This window comes from Ornithodoros turicata, chromosome 9 (assembly GCF_037126465.1).
Source record: "Ornithodoros turicata isolate Travis chromosome 9, ASM3712646v1, whole genome shotgun sequence".
In the NCBI taxonomy this organism is placed as follows: Eukaryota; Metazoa; Arthropoda; class Arachnida; order Ixodida; family Argasidae; genus Ornithodoros; species Ornithodoros turicata.
The window spans coordinates 22334229-22355477 of NC_088209.1; the positions used below are offsets into that span (position 1 = coordinate 22334229).

Below are 21249 nucleotides of genomic sequence, written 5' to 3' on the forward strand. Positions count from 1 at the left end.
CAAATTTACTCAAATTAATGATAATTGATAGGAATGTAGAGGAGCTATCGTATCGGGAAAAATCGCGTCGTACGACAGGTTCCTGCCGAATGTGAACTTTGCAGGCGGGGCAAGAAAGAGCGCTCCGTCGCGGAGCGAGTTGACCTGACGCAACCAGTGAAACATGCTTTCTCAGCCGCGGAGCTGAAAAAGCAATTCCAAATGGGCCAGTCGAATTTGCCGTAAGTGTTCGGGTAGGAGCACGACCTTACATGTCGACGACCATGCAAGAAATTTACCTGTGGCAGTAGAGTTGTCTGGCTGAGAATACTGTGCAGTGTGTTGCGTCCCATCTCCACTAGACCCAACACCAGACTGCTCAGTGTAGCCATACATCTGTTGTGGAGTATCAACTAGACCCTCCTGTCAACAAATGACAGATGGTGATGCAGCAAACGCCTCATTACATCGAACTCTGTGCACTCTCTGGAACCTCTCAAGAACTTACCCTGTGGCACTGAAGCACGGCAGCAAAGTTGACGAGCCAAGCAGGATCTCCCAGCTCCTCAACTTCTCCCTGGCCCTGGCTGAAGTGTGGGTCGTGGTATTTCAGTCGAGAAGCCAGTTCGTACACCTGAGCAACCAGCTCCGTGCGGTAGCTGGAAGGGCTTTTCCCTATAGCTTCTGCTATCACTTCGCAGTAGTGAAGAGCCTGAAACATTTTACAATTTCACACTTGATACCTTCCAGGTGCAGTGTACCGCATTCTCTACCAAAAACATCCCGCCACTGAGGGGGTGCATTCAATACGCGGCGGAAAATTGGAGCCCAACACTTAAAGGGATTGAGAAACCACACGGATATGACTTTGTCTCTGGCAGGGTGTGTACGCCTCACCGCACGCACTTCGTACGCAAAAGTCCCACCTCCCTCATTATACTATTTTTTATGTTACAGAGTTTTAAAAATCTCCCGTTTTCGAGGCCCCAGCCGACCGTGGCGCCCAGCGGTGCCGAGCAGCTCCACGAAATAGGCGGGAAGTGACGCTCTGACCGGTTGCTCTATGGCTCTATGTCATAGCGTTTCCATTCTGAGCACTTCGCACACTCTCTTAACCACAGGAACCGCACACTCTTAAAAATGAACTTCACCACATCGCACGCACCTAGCCCACTATCATCCCTAGTGACATCGTTTGCGCATCTGATTTGTTGAAAACAGAAGGCGTAAGCCATTTTTGTACCAATTATGTGCTGCATAAGCGGTACAAAAAAGGCGTATGCCTCCCGTTTTCAACAAATCAGGGGTGAGAATGATGCCACAAGGGATGATAGTTGGCTAGGAGCATGCTATGCGGTGAAGTTCATTTTTAGGAGTGCAGTTTCTTTCCGCCCAGGCAAAACGACCGTATGCTGCGGTGAACTTACTTCGCGTTGTGAATTGTGGCGTGCTGACCGTAACAGCACGTGCGATTTTGTTTAGAAGGCCTTGATCCATTGTCGTCGAGGAAGACGCAAAGGCGTGGTCGGATAAAGAAGAAAGAACAAACGTCTACAGACTGGATCCGTCATTAACATAGCAGACGAACTTAACGGAGCCAATATGGCGTCCCCACACGGCGCCCCCTGGCGTAGAACTTGCAGTTATACATCAGTTGCAACACTTTGAAGCCATTCAGTGACTTTACTATGAGGCTTTACAGCTCCGGTAGAGAAATATAAGCAGCCACACTTACTTCTTCGCTGAAACCGTAATCTGCTAATCTGGTAGCATGAATATATTTGTAGACCTGCAATTGCATGATTAATTGCTTATTTGCATTGAACGAAACTTGAAATTGATTCACGTGCGCGTGCAAAACGCTGCCACATCATGCAAACAAAATGTTTACCTGGAGATGAGGAAGCACAAAACCTGGGTTGGCAAGAGATTGCGAGTACTCATATATCTCGGTGCACTGAATGGTGTCATTGCTGGCAAATTCTTTGAAAGGCAGCCTGAAAAGTTTCGAGCAGTTGAATCAAAACAGCAGCAGCAGCAGCAGCAGCAGCAGCAGCAGTGGAATAGATGCCCAGCATGGTAAAATTATGGCATGCGCATTCATTTTTTGATATGTGGCAAAACATACGTGTGGCTGGAGCCCAGGAGCACCACTTTGCTGGACTTGCAGCTGTAGGAACCAAACTCCACTTGTGCCATCAAGTAGCAGAAGTGGGCTGCTGGAAGGCAACCCCTAGAGGCTGTGGAAAGGATAATGGAAGCAACCTCGTCAATATGACCCCGAAGAAGCACAAACACGTTATAACATTTAAACAGCTATGCTTTCTTACCAAGTACGTCACCAAGCGTAGTTATGCTGCGTGCATCCACATGTGGCTTAGACGATGGATTAGACAATATCATAGCCAAGTGCGGACGCCAGTCACCCCATTTCTCATCTGCAATGCACTGCGTGTGCGAAAAAAATTTCTTGTGTAAATCAACAGCACCTTGAAGAGCAGGCACAACATGACTAGAGCCCCTAGCTTTCCGTAAATCTGTGATACAGTCAAACACTATTATATAGCAAACACCTTTTTAATGAAAATATCACTACGAGTACAACAACGTTTTTTGCGGTCCCACTGGAGCCCCATAGGTCCAATAATGGGCATCCTTTTTAACGAGAATATTTTTACTATTAATTTTTTTTGCTGTCCCCTGAGTTTCCTTGTAAGGGAGTTTGACTGTACCGCAAAATTTCACGGGATTGGCCATGTCTCGCAGAACCTGCTGTTTCTCTCAGAATCGTGTTTCTTTTTTTTGTTTCTGAATACTCGATATATCACAGAATTATGCAGGGATGTGAACCAATCTGCGACATTTTCATGGGTTAAACTGGATCAGTCATGACTCCAATGCCTGACATGATGCACGACACTTACACAGCTGAAGGCGCCATGGCTAAAGAAAATTTAACGGCAGGATCGCCTGGAGAGAAGTCATCAGAGTCGTGTCTAATCTTCTTTGCACACTGAAAAGTTACGAAAGGCTGGAAAAGCCCGCGGGACGAGTCGGGAAGTGATATTGGAAGAATGCTGCAACATTTTTTGCTTGTTTTCTCACGCCTGCGGAATCCCGTGGATCTGTAAATCCCAGTTCGCAGAAATGTTTTCCACCGCAGATATTTAGGGGCTTTGAATATGACATAGCACAGCACAAGTGGTACAGTGGAATATCTCTAGCTGGAAACTGAAAAGACCATGAAAATCTGTCCCATTTAACGGGAGTTCGATTTGTTGGTGTTGGATGCTGTCACGGGTCATTTCCAGAAGTGCACAACCTCTAAACAACCCTTGCGCACAATGCCGCAGCGAGCATAGTTTACAAAAAGGAGAAACATCGACAAAAACATAAAATTCCTGCTTGTTTTTTTTTGCTGCAAGCTTTATTGTGACACTTAACTCCTGAGCTGCAAAAAAATGTGCCAATCTTTCTTTGTGGCACCTCTCGGAACCAGATTTTTCTAATGGTGCCGTCCACGACTCAGATGCTAATGCAGGAAGAGTGCCGATTCTTGTTGTTCAAAAAGGCTGCAAAAAGCCTTCAAACTTTTGTCAGTGCCACCACTATCCAACCTGTTAATAACATCGATCATTTTCTGCGAGTGCGAGTGCATACTGGGCACACTTCTGTGCTGCCATCGGAAATAAGCCTTGCCTATCCGCCTAGCCGAGCGGCGTTCACCACCGGAAATGGTAAGATTCAAACTAGGATGCTTGTGGCGATGGCGCGCGGAAGTTGTTGGAGGGTACCTCGAAACCCAGAACCTGTCGTCCAAGTTCAGTTTTCTGTTTCGCTTCCCCGGAGGTGCCAAAATTTTGATTCCAATTACAGTCGCCGTCCGATTTTTAGGACTCTGCGGGGATCGGGCAAGAGTCCAAATAATCAAGCAGTCCGAAAAAATGAATTTCGCTTCAAAATAAACTTTACTAAGCTCTAGTAGGCTGGAAAAAATTTGTCAATGCTTTCCTAACGCGCTTCCAGCTCTGCCTGATAACATCAGCTTCTATTTCCCGAAGCGACGTTTCGTCACTGTAACAGTCTGTAAGTACACTGACAGAGGCACCGCCGTCATCAAGTCCGCAAGTCGGCTTCACCTAACGCATGCGTGCTTTAGGTGAAGCTCGCTTTACAGCGCTGTAGCGCGACTCGCGGGCGGACAGCACATGCTGGGCCATTGGCCAAAAACGAAGACTCAAAAGTGCTACGACAAACCTCTTCTATTCAGAGGAATGGGAAATCAACGATCATCACTGCTATTTTTTTGTCTCAATATTTTGGTTGGTTGATTTCTTTTGATACGAATTTCAGATGATACCAGTGTTTTCCGTCACCCCATGAGAGAAATTAGCGGGTTGGGCAAACAGAGTCCGAAATATCGAGCGACGGAGCTGCACGGCGTCCGAAATTTTGGACGTTCTCATACATCACCTCTATGGGACCTGCGGCCATTCCGCGAACGAGTCCGAATAATCGAGCATGTCCGCAAAATTGGTCGGCGACTGAAAACTGGAAAAATTTTCCAATTAACGGGAAACCAGACAACTTCACGGCTGTTTGTTCCGTTGAAGAGGCTTCAGTTTCGTGTGATTCCGCCACATGCAAATCCCACGGTTTTGCAACGGGCAGCACGTACGTACCGTCACTGCTGTAGGCTGTCGTCCGGAGAGGTGCTGGTAGAGGGTCTGCAGGGGATCATTAACAGCCAGTGAGCTCGTGAAGTGGGTCATGACATTGGCGTAAGTGCGTGTGTCAATTTTAGCTGCAAGGGAGAGCGCATGTCCCCACAAGCCGTGCTGCATAGCCCAATCCAGTGCGTCCTGCATAGATTGAATCCACGTAATATATCACGACCATTACACAATTTCAAGGAGGCTGTATCAAAACATTGACAGACATCTACTCCACCTTTTTATGTCCAAAGAGGAGGAACTCTCTGAACTTTGCCAACGCTTTAGGCCCCGAGATACTGAGCAGTGTGCGGTCCTGTACAACAATGCCCTCATCTGGAGACGGACTGCTCTCCTCCTCGACGAGGGGAATTCCATCAAGGGGTGGTGCAGGCGGTGGGGCTAGGGATGCTCCCGAGCTCAAAATATCGTGACCTTCGAGAAGAAGTTCGGAGATATCCGTACCTGAAACGAACTGTTCACAGAAAGTCAGCAATTCATACGGACATCTGCCCCGTATATACCCCGTATGCGTATATACCCCGTATATACGCACCCCGTTCTGCCTCAGCAGGAGTATGAGGAGTTCCCATAAGAGTATGTGGGATGACCTGTCTGGTAGGTCTGGAATGTTTTTCAACGACTGTATCTTCTGATTGCAGAACTGGATCACGTCGTTCTTATGAGTGTCCGACCTTCAGGAAAAGCATTTTGAGTCTGCTAATGTTGTTTAGTAAGCATGCAGTGAATTGCAACTGTGCAAAGGACAGATTGTTAACTGATAAACTTAAACAAGGAAACCATTTCACTTCAAAGAGATGCACTGACTGAGGTGGCACAAAGAAAAGAAGGATACCTAACTAGAGGTCCAGGAAACTGTTTGAGTTCCTTGAACTGAGGATCTTTTTGGAACAGGTGCTGGAAGCAAAGATTCAGCTTGCGTTAACTTTCTGCAAATAGCCCGCAAGAAAACACGAGATGAGTCTGGGAAGTCACCTTTAGATCGTGAATCTCAAGTAAAGGAGGGACGTTCCCAGCAGTGGAAGGCACTAGCTTCAGCAGAGAGTAGGATCCCAAAAAACGTGCAAGGGGATGAGGATGAGAAAACTTCTTTACTTCCTCTGGCTGTGGCACATGTGCTGAAAAAATTTTGTAGGAAACAGAATGAAAAACGCAGGCTCAAAAAAGAAAGAAAAAGAAGCCTAGGAACGACCGCATACTAATATCCCCTGGCACATAACAGTAATCGTTGAAGTGACTAAACAACTAGAAGACATTTCTTCTAAGAGCCGAAACCATTAGGTGGCTAAACATAGGCAGCTAAGCACAAGCAAATGTTTGTTCTACAATATGCATGCGACAGGACACTTATGCAGATATGATTTTGGCAATAAAATAGCAGCAATTGGCAAAATATAATAAATGTTAAGCAGTAATGGTCAATCTCTACTACTGTTTAGAGTGGCGCTGCAGTTCTGTAAATGCTGGTCTGTTACGTAACTTTACATCGTTGCTACAAATGAGTAAGGCTTGTCCTGAGGGTCGTTGGCATGGGTGTGCCTGTATTTAGAACACGAACTTATCTTGGTACGTGTTCCATTACTATAACGCAAAACAACAATGGGCAAAAATATTGTTTGGCACAGTCAGTAGGAGCATTGCCCGCTATCACTACTCTTCCACTTCAGGAAGTGCAACAACTTTAGACCTTGAAAGAACACTTGCGGTGTACTGTAATGGTGTACCTCTGAGACATTTTAAAGGTTTTACCACGGCTCTAGTATTCCAAGCTTTGAAGGGATTTATTCTGGATTTATGAGCCTGATTAAAAAATGTGCCACATTGCTAACATGCAGAATTTCCAATTTGTGTTCAAGGGCACAAAACTCTGTCCTATATGGCAATTTTTCTCACACAACTCTGAATGCTGCATTTCATTTTGTTACTACATATAAACTGTGTACAGCAAGTTGCTCATACATAGACATTAACATGGGGTCCTGAGAGAGCAGATATGCGTGGTAGGGCAACAGTTTAATAAAAGGAAATAGGAACAAGAAATCTCATGTTGGAAGCTGTGCGTCCAGACAAAGCAGTAAGAAGAATCAACACTGAGGCCGTGCTCTCGCGCATAGTCTTCAGTGTCCGCCAACCATCCCACTAGCGCCACTTCGGGTCCCCCACTAGCTTTCTATAGGAACCCCTTACTGCATATCAAATTACATACATATACATATCTCAAAACAATAAACAACAAACACATTTCTAAAATGTTGAAGCACCACATAGTTATGAAAGCAGATCGACTCACTGGATTCCGCAACACGTGACGATTCAGCATAGCCATCATGAATAGTTGCGTCGTAGGATGAAAACGGAGCGACGTCGTCATCAGCGAAGGAAGACTCTCTTTGGGAATCATCATTTACGGAGCTCCTTCCAGAATGAACACTAAGGCGCTCAAAGTACGATGGGTCATACCCTAGTTGTGCGTAATACTCTGCCACCTGTTGCCGATAGCTAGGAAGTATGAAACAGAGAAAATAAGAAGAGAGGAGGGTCACAGCATGCCTCATGAAAAAGTATCCCACTAATAAATTACGTTTCGTACGTGTATAGCACACACTAGTTAACCCATACTACCCAATTCCTTATGTTTCCATATCCACTACATACATTACATGTTTTTCAAAAATTGGGCAGAGGTGGGGAGGTAAACATTGGGATTTACTTCAAGGGCTGTGAAATGGTGTAAAATCAGGCTATATGGGTATACATCAGGCGGATGTTTTGATGTCTGCCCGTAAATAAATATTCAGGAACATGAACCAGCATCTTGTATTTCCGGCATTGCGTCACCTCAAATATGCGGCAAGGCCTAGCGCACCATGATGTGTCCCTGATACAGCTAGTATGCGCTGCCAATGCATCAGGCCTTCATTCAGAGCGACTCCCTTTAGTTCAAACTCTGCTGTATCTGCAAATCTTTGATTCATCTTGAGTCCAAATTAACAGGATTGCATGGTAGTATCTCTTTAAAACAACAGGGAAGAGGGGTTACTAGACAGGTTCAATTACAACTGTGCAATTTTGTTTTTGTAACTGTAGGCATACCAACACTGCATTACCAACACTCTCAGTCTTAACAATATTTGCTAATCTGTGGTTCACACCACAACTAACATTTGCAATTGATGCTGCAATGTTTTTGCAGCTTTTTTTTTTTCTTTTGCAACCCAACAGGCATGGGATGGATGTTTAATGGACGCTGCAGCTAACAGTGGGAAACAAACTTTGTGCGTGTGTGTATCACAATTTTTCGTCAGTAACAGTTGGGTTCAAAGGTGCTCATGACACCAGCTTCATGAAATGTTGATACATTTTTCTACTGTCTTCATTATTTTGTCATGAATGTGCAATTTTTCTGCAGCATTACATCATTGATAAGTGACCCAAGCCATCATATAACTTGCAGTATGGTGTTTCTATGCGGACCGCGTAGAACAGTTTGTGTATGAACAACATTTCTACGCTGCTATCCATCTTCATCATTCTCATGTGTGTGTCATGTTGTCCAAGTGGGACAGAAAAATGAAGGTATTGTGACTATTGACCTGCACACTGCATGACCTCAACTATGGCAAAGCAAGCTCACAGTACGCCATGCAAGTAGGCACGCTGTCCGCACAGCTCCCCAGTTTCCCTCTTTCCCCTACTGCCCATGGAGCAGCCTCATTGGTCCCTCTTCAAAATAAGGGGGCAACATTTCAAGGTGAGGTGCACAAAGCTTTCTTCTATTTACCCATACTGGTCTACGAATGCCCCCTATTGATGCCTTGTGGGTGGACAGACACTCTGTCACGTGGTTGTTTAAAACTCCACCCTTTCCCCTGTGCAGAGACATAGCATATACTCACACTGGGTTCGTCCTATAGAGCTCGTCGTAGTATCCATAGCCATAGCCAGAGCGAGGTGCATATCCGTAACGATAGTAGTTGTAGTAGTCCCTTCCGTAAGCACTATAGTCGTAACTTTCTGCACAGTTAGAGGAAAGAAAGGCACAGATCAACCATCTTGCAACTGTCGGATAGCCTGCAATAGAAACATTCCTTACCATTTGCTGGATATTTTCCTTTATGCCTCTGCTGTTGGTAATACGATTCTGGATCATCGCTCCTTGTCCCATAACGGTCATGTCTCCCCCAGTGTGCCCTACGGTTTTCTGGCGAGGACTCGTTGGATTCACTATGCCTGGAAGGAGGCCGTTCGTCTTCTGGTTGGTATGCACCACGTGGCGGATAGCGGGCATCTCGCATTCCGCTGCTCTCAAGACGAGGATCATCAACCGAAGTGCGGCTCGACGGTCGTGAGCCTTCTCTCGTGCCGTAGCCGTACTCGTATTCGGGGCGCCTTGGGTCCCTCCTGTCTGGCAACCTTTTGGGGCAAAACACGCGACAGCGTGTAAGAGGTGGTCACTGGTCAGCTTTGCAGAAAACACTTCACTGCTGCCAGGACCGCTCCCACAAGGCTTACAATCAAGAACATACCTACGGTCGTCCCAGTGGCGGTCTTCTCGCCTATCGTACCCAGGTGGCCTCCTTTCATCCCTCCTCTCCCTTCGCCTCCAACTATCACTTCGGTCGTCTCTCCAATGATATCCTCTCTCCCCTGTCCAGTCTCCCCTGTGATCTTCTGGGCCCCAATCATCTCCTCTTTGCCTCCTCAGCTCATCCTTGGAGTCGTACCTCCATTCACCCCTGTGCTCTCTGCTTTCGTCACCCCAGCGGTCCCCACGGGTGTCCTCCCATCTGCCCGCTCTGCGGTCCTTCCGGTCATCGCCGTAATCATCCCTCCATGCTTCCCTGCGGGAGTCTTCGTGTGCCACATCATGCCTGTGGTAGTCGTTCCTATCTTCCCCTCTGTCGCTCCTTGCTTTGCCCCTGACCTCGCCGCCATCTTGGTTGCTGCCGACAGGATTCTCTCCCCTATCTTTTAACTCCCTCGAATGAGGCACGGAAGCTTTACTAGACTCTACTGTGGAGACGTGATGAGCACACACTGTTGTTTCTAGGTCTGCGGCTGGAGTGGTGTCAAGATCAGAGTTTTCTTCTTGACTTAAAGGATTATCCTGCAACAATAGCATATACACCAATAACTAACACTTACTTATTTTGATTAGCAGAGTTTTAAGGTGCCATGGGGGAACAGAGGCACCGCTGCCAAAATTCTGCCCCAGAATATGTTACACATGTACCTGTGCAGCACAGTCTGTGCTTCCTGAAGGCTCGGTCCTCTGTAGCAACTCCCGGTCAGTTGCCTTAGGAGAACTAGTAGCAAGCATGCCAGCAACCAGAGGTTCCTACAACAAAGTAAATTTATAAATACAAAAGGTCACCATACATAGATGCACGCAGATTGATCTCATAAGCAGTTTTATCTAAATGAATCACCAAACAGCCTAAGTTTTGAGGAAAGAAATTAGCGCCGGAGCTCTTTGGAAGCACATAAGACTGTACGTTTGTAAGTGCTCAAGCATCGCCATGACAGTACAAGACAGCTGTGACAGGAGAAAGGCAAACCTGTGGTTCAGCTAGACGTGTACGACTGTCTTGAACAAGGAGCCGTCCTTGCGTGACACCTTCCTCCCCACCTAGGGGGCTCTGCCTAGTCATGGGTAAAGGACCATCCCGCTCCCCCTGGGGATGTACACGTGCACTCGTTGGAGGCGCTGCACCACCTTCCACTGGAGCGCGCGTCGCTGCAGCTACTACATGTTCCTCGGCATTTGACCTGAAAGTGAATCATCATGTACTGAAATTATTTCTCCTTCACATATATTGTGTATTCACACTAGCAACATCTCCACGGAATATTCTAGCGGAAGAGAAGGCAAAAGAACTGCTCAAGGGCCAGAAGTTCCGCCGTGTGTTACGTTGAGCATTCGCATGATGCACTTAGCAGACGACAGCGTCTGTCTTTTCCTGTCGTCTGCTATGGAATATCTTGCGGCTGTGCTGCAGGATATTGCCCAGGGTTAGCAGCACACTAAAAGTTTACGTGGTGGCAGAAAGCTACGTTTTTCACACCACCTGCTGGAATGATCTGGGAAATGTCACTCGTGTGAATACACAAATATACTCCCATTTACCTGGATGAATCTCTCGATGGTGGTCTAAGAGGTGGGCTCAAAGGTGGCGCAGCAGGCACTAAGGTCACCACTGCGGGCATCTCTGGCATGTCAAGCAAGGTAAGTGCAGCCCCAGTTATTGAAGCAAGATTGCTCTTTTGGTTTTCTGTGAGAGGTCCAAAGAAGGCACTCCTATGTTTATGCCGACTTGATGATGCTACGTGCTTCTGTCCAGAGACTTCTTCTGTGTCCGGAGGATGTTCTAGGTTATCGGGTTGAGTCTCCATGTTCGGAGAGCCATCGAGAGGAAGGAGTGGCGGTTGTTTGAGGTGTGCTTCTGGCACTGGCTGCATTAGAGCTGTAAATGCAAGTTAGGAGAGCAACTTAAATGCAACCCACTGCTGAAGCGAAAAGAGCGCATGTTCACCTCAATAGTAAAAGACTGCGGCACTGGGACAGTGGCGCGCTGCACACACAGCAGACAATGTCATTGGCACTGTTGCCTATTACAGAATATCCAACAGCCAACACGGTGCACTCAGCTACGGAAAGACACAGAATTCATATGCACTGAGTGCGCCAAAGCCCTCTGCATACAGTGGTGCCCACTACACTCTCACAAACCTTTGCGGACAAGTAGAAAAACAAAAAAAAGTTCTGTTATACAGAACCAAAGTGCAAATACTCTAAGCAATTATATGACTGTTGAGAGCTTATGGAATATTCATAGGAATATAATTGATGAATAACTTTCCACAGTTCATCCCGTGTGTACGTTCTCTACAAAGCCTTACCCATTTTGGCGTGCACCCACACTCCAAAGCGGTTAAAGGGGCATCAAAAAGCTTGCTGCTGAACATTCTCCAATTATCACGATCCATACAGACAAGCGAGGCTCGCGATATCCAAATATGCAACTGCCTTAGCTATAGCGAGCGTATTTGCTCAGACACAACATTATTCAAAACGATCCGAGCAGCTCCTTCCGCCCTATCACGGAGCTGCCACGTATCTCAATGCCACATTGCAGGCGTCGGTGCTCAGAGGCATTTCTCACTCCTAGCAAATAAGAGGGCAACATGCTGTGGCGTGCAGAGCATACCAGTTCCAGTAACGCCGCCACGACCTCGAGAGAATGCACGACAAAAGCACTGCTGGATATTCCTCCCCGTTTGTGGGGCAATGAGGCGTGGGTTCGTGCACGTGCGAAATGGAACATTGGGGACATTTGGTATGGTTTGAACTTGTTAGACTGTGAGTTCAAAGTGGCAGGATGCTTCAAATTTACCTCACTTCCCGATCGCGCTTCGCAATGAGTGAATGTGTAAGCGTGCAGTGCACTGTGGCCGGTTGATCCGGCGCAATGCCAAAATAACGCGTGGCTATCGTCAGCAAGGAATCGCATAGCAGAACACAAGAATGAGTGAGTAACATGACCTACTAGGTTGTAACGACCGTGTCATAATCGACAACCGCTATGGGGAGCCCGTCCGCACGATCCGCTAGGGGGCGATACTCATCAGCCCGCGAGATCTACATCGTGATTGGACAATGGAAATACGAATTTTGAAAGTGCAGAAGCGGACGTACGACTACTGTAGCAGACGACAGCAACAGCTCCTACGAAAACGTGTTGAATGATGATGATGATAATCAACTGTAGAAAGAAGCATCTCCCTTTGGACATCCACCGCTTGTACGAAAATACTAAGGTAAGCTGAAGTACAAAGTATCGCAGAAATTGAGGAAGCAATAACCGAGCCGATGAGTAGCGCCACCGCTAGCTTCCAAATGTGGCGCTGGGAATGGGTGCCTATGACATGGTCGTTATAATCTAGTAGGTCATAGTGAAACTAACAGGCAAAAATGGGAGAAGTCTAGCACTCGCAAGTGGATATAATAAGTATTTAAAGAGATTGAAACATTTCTTTTACTGAAAAACAAGCTTTCGGAGGGAGTCCGTCCGAAAGCTTGTTTATCAGTAAAGGAAAGTTCAGTTCAGAAAGATCAGTATTTTAGGTCCTAGTGAGTATGAGCTAAGTGAGTATTTTGTCAGTTTGCAGGCATTCTGTACTTTTCAGTGCCAATATCTTTTCTTTTTCTTTTTTTGGAAACCTTCACTGTCAGCAATGTAGCACAGTGCAGAAAAAAAAAGGAAAACAAATGTGCACCTTGCGTACCTGTTTATACCCCTTCAGGACATCCCAGCAGTTCAGAAAAAGGTTAAAAATGAAACATTCCAAGACGATTTGAATGAGTAAGCGACAAAGGGGAAAACGGTGCCACTGGCTGTAAGTCCCGAAGTATTTAATAGATACTTCAATGTTACTATAATGGCATGCTCTATGAGCCTGAAAAGAACCTCCTGCCAGGGGTTAACAATCAGCATAATTCTGCATCTCTTGATGTGTTTTCTATATAAGGGGAACGTACCATGCCACAAATACCACAATAACTGGTAGATAAGTCGAAGGTAATCTGTTGGAGGAATGCAAACATAATCACTAGGATTTTAGTCAAGGCACTACAGTGCAAACAAAACACAATACACATGCATCTTTGCTCTCGCAAGTGCTGTCTCCTTGTTATGTTCTTGCACTAGGAGCCCATTTTGGATGGTACTTTCATTGACAATGATGAACGGCTATGCTTGTTAAGAAACTACGGAGCCATTGCAACGCAGAAGAACCCCACTCAAAGGCATAAACCATCACATTTCTTGTGCTCCACATGAACAATAACTAACCAAACACAGGCAAGTAGACACTCAACAGCCAAAACAAGAGCTATAAAATACAACACACCATATTATAGGTGCTAGAACAGCAAGCGGGGTGTCTACCAAACTGTAGTCGTTAAATTCCCAGACTTTTCAAGGTTTTTCACTGACTATTTCAAGCAAATTTCCTGACGAAAACAAAAAGCAAACTTGGTGTCTGCTCCTACGTTTTCGTACAGGTCACTCATAAAACAGTTCATTTATTTAATAATTGGATAATACAGATCATTTACCGCATTCACCCCGGAGTGCGAGTGTTTCAGACACCACTCACTTAACGCGACGCAAGCGCCACTCCCGCACCCGGGAGTGCGAGACTCCGAGCCGCTCTCCGTGCACTCACATTGAAATGGGGGCTTTGAAGCAGACGACAAGGGCCCGGGTGCTTAAGATTTTTCGTGACATACTTCCTCATGAGCGCCGGCAGGACGACCTTCGAAGTGTGGGCTCGGAAGCAAAATATGGACTTACTATGTTACTGCTGATGCTCTCATTGCGGCAAATTGTAATATTTTTATAACTGTTCTCACATTTTTCCATTCGTTGACAACTTCCACACGGATATTGGCGGTTATTCGTGAGAAATGCAGTGCTTTAATGCAAACATCTTCACGCCTTTTTTTTTTTTTTGCACGTCGTCGTGGCCCCTGTCCACGACGTCAGCTCCTTTTTTGGAGACTTCCTTTTACAATCCCCTGACCCGTCCAGTCGCATCAAAATCCCCCGACAATTCCCGGTTCACCAGGTTGGCAGACACCCTGTGCAAGGCTATGTACAGAAGAGAGCAGGCAGTGCACACCACATGCATTAATATAAAGCATTCCCCGTAAAAGTGTACAGCCCCTTGCCCGGGCCGACTGTGTCAGAGCACCAACCTGGATCAGAGCTATGCTTAGCTGGAGGTGGACGAAATGGACTACCCTGCCGTGGCTTGATGACTGCTTTTCGTGCTACAGAAGGTTGATTCCTGTCATCACACACAGTTTCCAAGTTAACAGCTTCGGTAGATATGCCCTGAAAGGTGTTGAAATGACGTCCCTCTTTCAACTGAACCATTACTGCTCATATGGTGAGAAGAGGATTTTGCCCATCATCAGTACATAAACTAAGCTAGCTGCTAGTAAATTGAAAGCACCCACGTCATTGAACCTCAGCTCTGAACCTCTTATTTCATACAAGACTTAAAGTGGATCAGACAGCAAACTTTACATGCTAAATTTCCATGCAAGATGTGTGTACCGCTTAATTCAGACCGATTCTGTGGCTCTAGAGGTCAGAGAAATCGCTTAACTGCAGTGAGACACACGTGTTGGTTCCATCATTGCTTACCGAGGCCACGGGGATTGCTGTAACTGGTTCTGGCACCTCTTGATTAACATGGTCTGCAGAAAATACAACATTGCATGACTAAAAACTACAGAATGTTCTTTGCATGTTCATCAGACATATATCTTTTCCAACTTGCACTGCTTCGAAATAACTGGAAACGGTGCACAAGTGGTGAAATCTCTCAGGAAAAAAGGAAAAGTCATGGTCCAGGTTGCATGCCTATGGACGTAAACTACATATACAGCAAGTAAACCTGCCGCAATGGACTGGAGTGGTTAATGTGCAGCGCAAGTCATGAGAAAAGGAGAAAATTTCTCAAGGTCATCTCTGGTTTCCCAATTGACAAAATACGTATATGTAACGCATTGTCTGTGACACCTCAACAGTCGAGATGTGAAGGCGTCTAATGGGTATCTTCGGAAGAGCGGTCATTTATGGCATCTGTAGTTACCCCATAATAAGTGCCTTCCTAGAAAAGTGAGCAAAGATATGCTTGAACGAGTAGAAAAATTACTATAATAGTAATGTGCACCCATGCCACATATGTTCTGTGTAGAAGTGTGTAAATATTCAAAAATTCGAATACAAATAAAATGTTTCCGATATTAGATTCGTGTTCAAAAATACGCTATTTGAACTTTCTCAAATATTATACCAGCTTACTATCAACATGTTGCAGGTTGCATGCTTCAATCTCCACGTTGCGGTATCACGGAATAAGATGAGTAGGATATATTTAGAGCCTGAAGTTTTCGTGAAATATTTTTTTCTAAATTCGGGGGGTAAAAATCGGGTAAATAAACGTGCGCACTAAATTCATGCGAATTCGTGTGAAAAAACTCCCCGTATGCTAAATTCAGGGATAAATCGGGCTCAGTTACTCAAGCTAATTGTAGTGGTTTGGTACAAATGGTTATGTAACTGCATTTGCTGCCAAAAAAGCAAGTTAATGCATTCCTACAGACATCCCAGTGAGGGGAATTTTCCGGGTAAAAATGGGGTTTCACCCTAAAGGGTGAACCTTCAATTCGGGGGTGCTATTTCGGGGAAGAATCGGGTAAAACCTTAAAACTTCAGGCTCTAGATATATTCATCTGCAAATGCATCGCTACACGTTCCCTTACCGAAACCAGAACTAGAATGCAGTTCTGTACGGCCTCAATCCATTAAAGTCCACCTCATCAATGACAAGTGAAACCATGGTATGCGCTCTGTGTGAAGGTATCGTCTCGTCCCCAGCACAGTGACGGCGCTTCACTTGATTGTCAACAAACTCTGAACATTTGCGTGTGGCCTTAAATTCTAGCTAACACCTCTGTCCACTACGCCACGGCTAAAAGTATACCAACTAGGACGACAACGATGCTGCAAAATCATTCGAAACTGCATTCATTGTTGTTACAGATGATAAAAAGACGTGTAATGCCTTCAGATGAAATGACGGAAATGATGCATTATAAGCACAGTCATGCGGCACCACTGATGATAGCGGTTTTACAGTACCAATTAAGGGGGTGTTCTAAACCATCAGGAACGACGCTCTCAAGAGTGACAGTTCCACATGCAACATAGTTGTCACAACAATGACATGCTGTCTCAGCAGTCTGTGATGTCATAGCACATGTCACCAACATGTTTTTATAGACTAATGTCCTTTTGTATTGGGTAATGCTGACATTTGTCAATCTGATGAGTCTTCTTCAGTTCGGCAGATGTATCACGTGTATGCACCTACTAACGTTACCCACGGTAATTTAGCAGATATGCATTACCTACTCTAGCAGCCCTCAGCCCGCACTATATCTCAACTCTTCAGCCCGCAAGGATCTACCATAAGTAGAGCCTGAAGTTTTCGGGAAATATTTTTTTCTAAATTCGGGGGGTAAAAATCGGGTAAATGAACAAGTGCATAAAATTCATACGAATTCGGGTGAAAAAACTTCCATTACGCTAAAATAGGGGAGAAATCAGGCTCAGTTATTCAAACTGACTGTAGCGGTTTGGTACAAACGGTGATGTAACTGCATTTTTCTGCCAAACAAGTAAGTTGGTACATTCCTACAGACGTCCCAGAGACGACAATTTGCCTGGCAAAAATCGGGTTTCACCCTAAAGAGGCAACATTCAATTCGGGGTGCAAATTCAGGGAAGAATCGGGTAAAACCCTAAAACTTCAGGCTCTAACCATAAGGAGTCTCCAGCCTATAGCAAATATCAGATGTGACGAATGGGTATTTCCTATTATATTTCAGCACAACAAAGCTCCAGTATAGTACAGCTGAAGAAGTTACGTACCATCTGGCGTTGATGCTGAACACGCAGGGCTGGCATTCGAAGTATCCGTGAGATCGTTTGTAGACTTTTCCGTGGGGTGCAATTCATCCACTACTGTGCTGCTGTCCATGTTGAAGGCTTGCACTGGCTTGTGCTCAAGTACTGGGTTACACATGCCCGACTGTTCACCTGAAGTCCCATATCCTTTGGACGTGGCAGGTAACGTGGAGTCACTCATGGCTTCTCCAAAGAACATGGACACCGTGCTTTCGTCGCCTTCACAGCCCTTTACTGCAGAGGTGTCTTGCAGAGAAGAGTCTGAAAAGTGAAAGTAGTAATGGAGCAGGCAGCGGTGACAGTGACCGCTATTGAAAATTTGAGTAGTAAACGTTTGAGAGCAACTCCTCTTCATCACTGCCTAACCCTTTACTGCTCTAAACTAGAACTAAATTCAGCTCTGTGTGCAAACTGTTACTCGCGTCAACATCATACGTAACGCCAATGTTCATAATTATGTGTTATATGAACACGGCTATGCTTGTGAATAACTTGTGGAACTATAATAATAATCAGAGCCATAGCGATGGGGGGGCGAGAGGGGCAGCCGCCCCGGGCACCCTCGCCAGAGAGGGTGCCGAACGGCAGGCCCTTGCAGGTTGGCTGGACAGGATAATGCGGGAACGAAGAAAATTTGAATTTACGATCTCGGCAGTGCAAAAAAGCGTTTTCATTTCTTTGTTTACAGGGCTTGTGACGGCAGTGGGTGAGGGGGGGCCCCTCCTATTGAACGGCTTACTTGCTAATCTACTTGATTATGTGCACAATGTTCTCATTTTTACAAAAGGGCTTGGAGACTTGATGGGAGCTTATGTGAGAAGTGAGGCTTGTACTGTGTATCCTCTCTTGTTATGGCCAGACAGGGCTCAAAGTATTACTAAATAAGGCAACAAAAATTAATGAACTAGTCAAATGTGCTTGAAGCAAAGCACTTGAGCATATGCACATAAACTTATCCCCTGCACTTCCGTGTTCGTGCCACCACCAACGAAGCAGTCTGAAATATCAGGTTCTGAATCACACTTTTCTATCATGTCTCTGTAGGTATCAAGATAGTGCAGTGGTGAAACGTAGAATAAAAATTAGGTTTTAGTAAGGAGTCAACACTGTTGGACATAGAAACACATTGGTTTTGTAGCGAGCATGGTAGCCCAAAAAAAAAAAGTAGAAAGGTAAAAGCAAAGTAAAAGTAAAGTAAAGTAAAAGTAAAAAAACATGCTGGTAGAAACTTACTGTTTTCACAAGAGTCAAAAGCTAGCTTTTCGTGCCTAGAGACTTCTGCGGGGGGCTGATGAGAACTGCTTGCAGTATCTCCCCCTGACAGAGCGGCGTTCTGGTCAGTGCAGACAAGGCCATTCTGAAAGCTTTCCAACGGTGCTGACTGATATTGCTGTTCAGAATTATACTGTTGTCCTGCAAGGTACTGCTGGTCTGCCAGGTACTGCTGTTCTGGCTGAAAGCACTGTCCCGGTTGCTGACCATAATACTGCCACGTCGTCGTCGGATCCCAGCTGCCTGTCTCGTGATCCCACCCTTGAGCTTGGCCCATGTCTGCACCTTGATGAACCTAGAACAGGTTGGAAGAAAACAAACAAAACGTCATAAAGGCAACCTTGAATGTGACATGTTCAGCCGATGAAGCTAAAAGTTAATAGCCTGTACACACAAAACAAGCTGAAACTATGAAAGATGAAAGCCTCAACCTCAAGAAAGCCTCAAACCCAGCCTCAGAACATCAGTTCTCTCAAGCTGAAACTAGACTGGCTCTTTAAATGCACTTGACACATACTTGATATGGTGCTATGGCAGGATGGGGACAGGATGGCAGGATGTACCGGGTCAAAGGTCAGACAGAATTTGTGGTTATTGATTGATTTAATTTTGAGATCCAGTCTTCCATTTGTTTCAATTCCAACTGCACAGTTCATGCTTCCAACGTAGCCCAACAGACTACCCATCCAAGTACCAACGGGCCTGCTTACTTGGGACAAGTAAGTGCCCTTAGTAGACAAACGAGGTAACAGCAGATGCTTGGCTGTTGCATATTCACACTCCATAGTTTCCTTTCTGTTTATGTACACAGGGTGCCTAATAAACCGTAGCCTTCAAATTCCCTGACTTTTCCAGCTTTTCACTGACTATTTCAAGCAAATTCCCTGACCAAAACAAAAGTGAACTTGCTGCCTACTGTTTTGATACCAGATCCTTCATAAAACAGATCATTTATTGAGAAATTAGTATGACGTGTATTAGTATTAGTATGACGTGTAGCGCCCCCTAGCGGATTGTGCGCACGGGTTCCTCATAGGGGTTGCCGATTACGACATGGTCGTTATAATCTAGTAGGTCGTGATATGGACATAACCAGGTTTTGTCCTTACCCAAGGTTGCTGCTGTTGACTATTTTGCAGCGCACTCCACGGGGCACTCCCCTCCTGACTCTCCCATACTGCTGGGGACCAGTTCTGTTGTACTAGCGGAACCTCAGAAGCGTTGGAAAGCATCCCGGGGACCTGTTGAAGGTACTGCTGGTGTTGGTCTTGTGGGTAGTCCGAAGCCTGGTACGTGGCGAGCGCCCCTTCGTGCGGAGGTGAAGTTACTCCCCAGGGTTGCGGAGTAACAGCTGCCCACGCCACAGGTTGTTCGGGCATCTTCGGGAGAGCCTCTCCAGGCGGGGGAAGCTGCAGCCACAGCATTTATAAATTTATTTTCGTGTCGATTGACAGCTCGGGTACCTATGACGACGTGCATGGCTCAGCTATTGCTTTTTAGGAAGATGTTACATGGTCCCCACTTAATTTTGGAACAAAAATTCAAGGGTTGTTCAAGTACAGCTCCCAACAAAATTTACGGAACACGCGTGCGGTGTATTTTCTCCTCGCTGCGACACCGTACCAGCGAGCGAAAATGGGCTTGTTTACTCATTCAGAGGGGTGAGTGAGTGCACTGGTAGCGACACACAGCAGTAGGTGCACACGGTGCACTCCTCCACCCATCTGAACTAGTGAACAAGCCCCCTTCTGCTTGCCGCTAGGGCGTCGCACTGAGGAGAAAATACACCGCACGCGTGTTCCGTAAACTTTTGCTGGGACCTGTATCTTTTAGGTTCAGCCATCGTTTTATTCGGGATGTATGTTTCGCAGCCAGGACTTTCGCAAAGACACTTTTAAACTACAGGCATCACACAATAGAATAGATGGGAATTGCACAAAAAATGATCCATTCACAAATGCGATTGGGGAATCCTGAATGTTAAAGATCATAGGATAGAGAGGAAGGTTGATGAATACAACAAAGGGCGCCGTTCATTTCTCGCACTTCGGGTTTACACGACTGGTAGCTGTTGGAATTGGTGCTAATTCCTGCGGTTTTCGAAACCACAGTTCTGATACCTGGTGCGCGGAATTTGCAATGCAGCTCCGCAAGGAGGACAACAGATACACAATCAAAGTCGTTCAGGGACCACAGAAAATTTCAAGGTTTTCCCGACCTTGAAAACAGCATTTTCGAATTCCAGGGGTAGTCAAGGGCTTCAAGGTCCAATGGAAACCGTGACCTTTCACCGGAGACCTTCTGGGTGACATACCCCAGGGCATACCCCACATGTTCAGGGAGAGTGACGATAATAGCTTGACGATAAAATGCATTTATCTTAAATAAATTCTTTGAACATGGCATTGAAATTGAACAGTCTTATTTTCTCTGGTTACGGTCACCTCTGGAATTGTGATAATGTGTTTTCTATGTGTAGTGCGCATGATAACTGGGCATGATTTCTTATTCTTACTGTCTGTGCTGGTTCAAAGTGTAAACTCCACACCGCACACTTCTCCCCATCATAAAGATGAAATAAAATTTAATTGAATTGATAACAGAACACATACCACTCTATCTGCTTGATGGTCAGTCCCACCTGGCACTTGAAATGCATTATCATGCCATGCTGTGCTGTAACGTAAGAGACGGTCCACATGAGCATGGAAACATGTTAT

General features: G+C 45.7%; 1 protein-coding gene across 4 annotated transcripts in view; it reads right to left on the reverse strand.

Moving 5' to 3' along the window:
* Positions 1-21249, reverse strand: part of LOC135368354 (protein transport protein Sec16A-like) — a 42356-nt gene that overhangs the window by 18313 nt on the left and 2794 nt on the right. For 3 of the 4 annotated variants that reach the window (XM_064601557.1, XM_064601558.1, XM_064601560.1), the window contains exons 4-28: positions 21142-21205; positions 19639-19938; positions 18491-18824; positions 17222-17518; positions 14927-14979; positions 14473-14611; positions 13252-13296; positions 10840-11176; positions 10271-10481; positions 9946-10050; positions 9239-9819; positions 8806-9125; positions 8609-8726; positions 7003-7211; positions 5688-5830; positions 5548-5609; positions 5248-5386; positions 4930-5166; positions 4662-4841; positions 2310-2427; positions 2108-2219; positions 1871-1976; positions 1715-1768; positions 488-691; positions 279-402 (exon numbers count right to left, since the gene is read on the reverse strand). In XM_064601557.1, coding sequence (XP_064457627.1) covers positions 279-402; positions 488-691; positions 1715-1768; positions 1871-1976; positions 2108-2219; positions 2310-2427; positions 4662-4841; positions 4930-5166; positions 5248-5386; positions 5548-5609; positions 5688-5830; positions 7003-7211; positions 8609-8726; positions 8806-9125; positions 9239-9819; positions 9946-10050; positions 10271-10481; positions 10840-11176; positions 13252-13296; positions 14473-14611; positions 14927-14979; positions 17222-17518; positions 18491-18824; positions 19639-19938; positions 21142-21205 — 4592 coding nt within the window. The remainder of the gene's footprint in view (positions 1-278; positions 403-487; positions 692-1714; positions 1769-1870; positions 1977-2107; positions 2220-2309; positions 2428-4661; positions 4842-4929; positions 5167-5247; positions 5387-5547; positions 5610-5687; positions 5831-7002; positions 7212-8608; positions 8727-8805; positions 9126-9238; positions 9820-9945; positions 10051-10270; positions 10482-10839; positions 11177-13251; positions 13297-14472; positions 14612-14926; positions 14980-17221; positions 17519-18490; positions 18825-19638; positions 19939-21141; positions 21206-21249) is intronic. The other variant, XM_064601559.1, reaches the window with a different exon arrangement.